This window comes from Monoraphidium neglectum (assembly GCF_000611645.1).
Source record: "Monoraphidium neglectum strain SAG 48.87 unplaced genomic scaffold scaffold01395, whole genome shotgun sequence".
Lineage (NCBI taxonomy): Eukaryota > Viridiplantae > Chlorophyta > Chlorophyceae > Sphaeropleales > Selenastraceae > Monoraphidium > Monoraphidium neglectum.
Window position 1 is genome coordinate 1 of NW_014012233.1, and position 5,946 is coordinate 5,946.

A 5,946-nucleotide genomic window follows, 5' to 3' on the forward strand; every position below is an offset into this window, starting at 1 on the left:
CCTCTCACCCCCACTCACCCCGCGGCCGCGCCCGCCAGGTGCAGCTGCCGCCCACCGTCCCCGCCACCCTGGCCTACATGCACGAGACGGGCGCCTACCTCATCAGCAACGGCACCCTCCTCGTGCTGTGGCTCGGCCGCAGCGCAGACCCCGGATGGGTCGCACAGGTGCGGCCGCAGCCGCGCGGCCGCACGCGCTCGCACGCGCGCGTGCGCCCTGCCTGACAGGCAGGCCCGTCCCAAGTTCGGCGGCTTCGCCGTAGCCGCGCCCTCGACCCCCATGTTGCCCTCCCTGAATCAGCTCCACACCCCATTTCATCTTCCCATGTCCTCCCGCACGTTCGCCCTCGCCAAAACCCCGCCCACGCTGCCGTCCCCCCCCCCCCTCGGGGTAAACCCTAAACCCTTGCTCTATGGCCTGCAGGTGCTGGGTCCCGAGGGCGCCAACCCCAGCGCTGATGTCAGCGCCCTGCCCCTGGAGCCCCCCCGCCAGGGCAGCGCGCTGTCGCAGCGGCTCTGCGCCCTGCTGGCCGAGCTGCGGCGCGGCCGGCCGGCGATGCAGCCCGCGTTTGCGGTGCGGCAGGGCACGCCGGCGGAGGCGGTGGCGGTGCCGCTGCTGGTGGAGGACCGGGCGGCGGGGCAGATGTCGTACACGGACTTTTTGCTCGCCGTGCTGAAGCAGGTGCTGACCAAGTAGCAGCTGGATGTGCTGGAGCAGGTGCTGACTAATAAGTAGCGACCGTACGCCTTGATAGACCGACGGCTGACGCCCTTTTGGCGTCTAGTGCGCGGGCTTGTTCTGAGCAGCGAGCCGCGTGGATTATCTTGCTGATGCACCCAGCGCGGCGCCTGGCGCATGCTTACGCGAGCGCTCTATCTGCGGGGGCCTGGATCCCTGCCCTGCATACGCCTCAGCGTGTGTGTTGGGTACCAATGCGGCTCTGCACGCACGCGGTGCTGTGCTGCGCTTTCCCCTGCGTCAGCTCAGTCGACGCTTTGAGTAAAGGGGGAGGATGGGCGTTTAGTGAGTGTTGTCGAGGCAGGTAGTCCGGGGGTCAGCGGTGCGTGGTAGAGCGGCACCAAAGACCAGCTTAAGCGAGTGGCAACATCCAGGTGCAACGTACGTGTCACCTGCCATGACCACTTGACACTGCTGGGCTCTGAAAATCTCTTGGTAGAACTCAATTTGTAGCCAGCTGCTCACTGGCCCTCGCTGCGCAGCAGCGCCAAGCGCAATGCATGTACAGTACAACATGCCAGACGTGGATGGTACATTGGCAGGGATGGAGCAGCTGTGCGCAAGGGCAATGCACATGGCGCTGGGTGTGTTGTCCCTCTGTGCCCAGGCAGCATGTCTCAATGAGAGCAGTGCAGGGATGGCCGCGTTCAGGCCAGCACACATCACTTTGCACTCGTCAGATGCACATGCGTGTGAGCGCACACACACACACACACACACACACATGCACGCACACACACACACACACACACACACACGCACACGCACGCACACACACACATACGCACGCACGCACGCACGCACGCACGCACGCACGCACGCACGCACGCACGCACGCACGCACGCACGCACGCACGCACGCACACGCTCGTCCCACCTCACGAAATTTGCAAATCACGCAAGTCAAAGCTGCGGCAAGCAGTTGGGATTGTGCACTGTTCAGCCAAGATGCACGAGGGCGGAAATGCGCAGCTGACATCATTATTGATGCAGCAGCAACTGCCTCCACGCAGCCGCCGCAGGGTGGAAGCTGGCTGGGGAGCGAGCGCGGTTGCATGGTGAAGCTGTGCGAGGGGCGTATGCACTGTCAAAACACAAGGCTTGGCCAGCCAGTGCGCCGACTGGTCGGCAAGCCATTGCGCCCACTGGCGGACAGGCCAAGCAGCTAACCTCCGCGTGCCACGACAGCTGGCAAACCAGAAGGCGGGCGCCAGCGGTTGCGGCACCGTGTGCGATGCTGGCTGATGTGGTGTCGCCGCAGCTTGAAGCAGGTGCCTGGGATTATTAAAACAAACCAAATCCCGGCTCACCAGGGGCAGTTGCCCAGTTGCTGCCGCAGTTGCAGTTATCCCCATTATCTCGATGGCACCTGCGTAACAATGATGCTGGGACCAGCAGCTGCAATACAGATCGCATCGGGAACTGGGAGGCCGGCCCAGGCAGGCAGGGGAGGAGCGAGGAGGGGGGCAGCCTGACACCAAGACCCAACGAGATATTTGTTGACACAGGCGGGACTGGTCCCAGAATGTTGGGTCGCTCATGCAGTATCAATCTTGTACAGCCGAGCGGTCCTCGCATTGGATTGTTGAGATCTTTGCTTTCTTCAAAGCGGGGTGGGCAGAACATGATTGGTTTCCTGATTTTGTTGGCCGGGAAGGGCAGCTATGTCAGATGAGAGAAGGTAGCTGCCTGCCCTGAAAGGCGTGTACTGCAAGCTCATTGTACGAAGATTGCTGAATGAAGATGCGCATCTCTGGGCTTGAACCAGGGTTGTGTGAGGAAACCAGGTGCACGCACCAGCTCTGCCTTGCTCTAGCCTTGGGTGCCCCCTTGGTTGTAGCTGCTCAGGACACCACACCACCCATAATGCCCTGTACTGGGCTCAGGGTAGTTCTGCATTCCATCACCACCCAGAGCCGAGATGTTGGGAGTGTGTGTACACAGCGCAAGCTATACAGAACCCTCTTGCAAATGCTGCATCTTCTGCATTCCATCACCACCCAGAGGTGAGATGTTGGGAGTGTGTGTACACAGCGCAATCTATACAGAACCCTCTTGCAAGTGCAGCATCGCCCACAGCCGAATGAAGTTGTTACCAAATCACCTTTGCATAATCAAGTTGGTCCCAGCTCATCGTTTTTGACCTCAGCCATTCAATTGCACTCTGCCATACGAAGCCCACAGCCTCACACAGGCATGCAGTTCCAATAGCAACACACCAATCTTCTATCATGTGCTGAGGTTGCTGTGTGATCCACAATGATCAATGCTGATGCTATTAGCAAGGTTGTTTTGTAACTGGCTTTGAACCAGTACTTTTGAAGAGAGGTGCACGCATTCGGCGGTAGTGCAATGCCGAACACATGCATGTCAAGGACCACAGCAAGCTGTGAGACCAAGACCCCCATCAGAAATTTGTATGATCAAAACTTGGACATTGTCCAAGTTATCAGTGATCAAACTGATAAGAACAGATACTACACTTGATCTTAGCCAAAAGGCCGAGAAAGGTATGAAGATGCAAAGCACCGTCAGACTAGTAGGCCAGTTTTGCTGTGACAGCTTGCGCATCAGCCACGCAGAGGCGGGTGCCAGGCAGCCATGTCATTATGCCTGGTGACAGTGAAAGGCTTCTTTGTACGCGTGACTGCATAAAGATTGCTTCTATAAGTCATTACGCATTTCTTTCGATCGCCTCAAAAGCGCGCGGTGTGCTCGTGCTAATGATTTCCTCGCCGCCGCGTTGAGGAGAAGCCGAATGCCAGGGCAGTCCGCTGCATACTGATATAACTGCTGCGATCATTTGTCGGTGCGTGATGCAGCATTTGGCGATCATTCCCTGTATGCGCGCGTGCGCTGCGCTCACGCATGCGCTCCGCTGCGGCTGGTCCAGGGAGCAGGGCTGCGGAAGGGCTCACGCCTGGAACTGTGGTCTGCCATGTGAAAGCCATGTATCGCATGCTGAGGATGGCATCAAGTGCCATGGAGCAGCTCGCATGAGCAGCCAAGCCTGGGAGTTTTGAGTCCACCAATTTGACGCATGTTGCGACAAAGCGTTGCAGTCGAAAACGGGAGGGTTTTACCACATGCTGCAACAGCACTCGACTCTGTCAGTTAGCACATGCTGCGTTGGTTGACAGGCCGCCTTGCAACAAACAGGCTGCCATGTCCTCAGCGCGGTTTGGTTGCCAAACATGTTCCCTTGCGCTTTGACCAGGCTGGTTCGCGCGGGAACCATACAGCATCGGAGCTCGGCGGGCACGTGCAAGGGATGGCGGCGCAGCAGGGGGACCTCGGGCGTGCAGGCGTTGGGGTGACAAGTGCAACTTGTTGGCACACGTTGCTTGTGATGCGCCGCAGGTGGCAACCATGCAAACGTGCCGTTTGGATTTGTGTGACCGCCAAACGATAGGTGAGCCTCAGCTGCAGCTGAACTGCGGAAGGGTGTGCAGTGCCTAGGCAATCCAACAGCGCGCGCTGACCTCCGCCGCCACAAAAACGATGCTGGGCGCTGCATCGTTGCTTGAGGAGGGCGGGCTAGCCACCACGTAATGGCGCGCGTCCCCCTGGCTCTCTTGCAAGGGCCCTGCATGTTGCAAGCTGTGAGCTTGCCGCACATGTGTAGAGGAACGGCGAATGGAGTACTGTAGTGTTGGGCGGCAGCCAAAGTGCCAGTTAACACGCGGCAGCGCAGGAGCGAGGGAATCTGTGTGGGTTTTTAAGTATCGAGATCATGGCTCAAACCCGTGTCGGTGGCAGCAATCCTACGTTTCCGCGGGTCTGGCGTGCATTAAGGGTGCGCGTGAGCACACTCTTGATGTGCAGCCGCCGTTGCTGCGATTGTCGTTGTCTGTATACCAGACCACGGTCGTCTCTCGACGACTGCCGTTTGCTGTGTCAAAGGCTTGTCGGTGCAGCAGTGCGAGAGTCATAGCCAGATGCTGCCTTCACAGTCTTCTAGAACATGGCGCCCGGCAGCCCGGAGCAACACAATGAGCAGCGGATTCGACCACAAGCCTGTGATCCTGCTGGTGGCTGCGTGAAAGATGGTGATGTGCCGCAAGACCCGCAGCAACGGGAGGGCTGCTCGCATGACACGCATGCCACCTGCCCCCCAAAAACTTCCTGATCTCGCTCATCTGAGCAGGCGCTGAGCAGGAGCACGGCGCGATGCCCTGCGGTTGGGCGTGCTGCGCCGCTCTGTTGCCACCTCCGTGCACCCCCTCCAGCATGCAGGCGGCCGCACAGAACACCTACGAACCTGCGCCCTTACGCATGAGCGTGTTGCCGCATGCGCTTGATAACGTTGTGAGGTCGATACCCCAAGAGAACAGGCCCCGCACGCAGCCAGCTAGGCCATCTGGCCCTCGATCCAGTCTCTCTAGGCGCCAGATCGCTCTCGCCACTCTCAGCGAGTCGACAAAATGAATCCAGTACCATCATCAAAGTTGCAGTACATGTCAGGCTTCGGTGCGCGTGATAAAGTTGATCGCGACACATCAGCAGTGGACCTGTATGGACCGCGCTACCCGCGGCCCTGCGTCAGGCTGCCAGCAGCATCGGACAAAGTCAGCGGTTGAGAAACCATGCACGGGTGCCGCAGTTGCGAGGATGCGGCGAGGCGGTGCAAATGTGCGCCGCGCGGAAGCGCAATGTCGCCACCCTTTTGTGTGAGCACGTCTGCGCTGCCCTAATGACACCCCAGGCAATGAGTTCTCGTCAGAAGCACTGCCAGGGGCGCTCCCACAGGGGCAGAACAATCCAAGGGTGAGGGCCGGTTGGGCTGCTGACTGTTGGGGGCGTGCACCATCAGCTTGCACCTTGCAGGTGGCCTCGGGTGGCCCCAGCGATTGAAATCGGTGCAGCCCGCTTGCCTCCTATCAGAAACAAACAGCGGAAACGTCGAGGGCAGCAGTGGCAGCAGCAGCAGCAGTCGCGACATATGCAGAGACAAAGTGTGTGCTTCCAATGTGTCGTGAGCTGCCGCCTCCCCTGGGTGGCCCCCCCCCCTGCTGCCAGGTGTGCCCTTACGGACTGTACGCGGAGCAGCTGTCTGGCTGCGCCTTCACTGTCCCCCGCAAGTGAGCTGAAATGGACGATGCCTGTATGGCGCAGCAGCCTCGCCCTCCTACACTCGGCCAGCCCTCCCACAGCTCTGCTTTCACAGCATACCCCCCCCCCCCGGTGGTGTTTCAATCATTCACAACG

General features: G+C 59.7%; 2 protein-coding genes across 2 annotated transcripts in view; both read left to right on the forward strand.

Moving 5' to 3' along the window:
• Positions 1 to 77: 77 nt before the first annotated feature.
• On the forward strand, positions 78 to 696 carry MNEG_7720 (Protein transport protein Sec24A; the record flags this gene model as incomplete). The annotated part of the gene is made up of 2 exons (XM_014043805.1): positions 78 to 167; positions 424 to 696. The coding sequence occupies 2 exons, from the start codon at positions 78 to 80 to the stop codon at positions 694 to 696; spliced, it is 363 nt and encodes a 120-aa protein (XP_013899259.1).
• A 5,010-nt stretch (positions 697 to 5,706) lies between these two features.
• Positions 5,707 to 5,946, forward strand: part of MNEG_7721 (homogentisate 1,2-dioxygenase) — a gene marked incomplete at both ends in the record, with an annotated part of 4,255 nt that continues 4,015 nt past the window's right edge. Inside the window, one exon of the mRNA XM_014043806.1 lies at positions 5,707 to 5,819. Coding sequence (XP_013899260.1) covers positions 5,707 to 5,819 — 113 coding nt within the window. The remainder of the gene's footprint in view (positions 5,820 to 5,946) is intronic.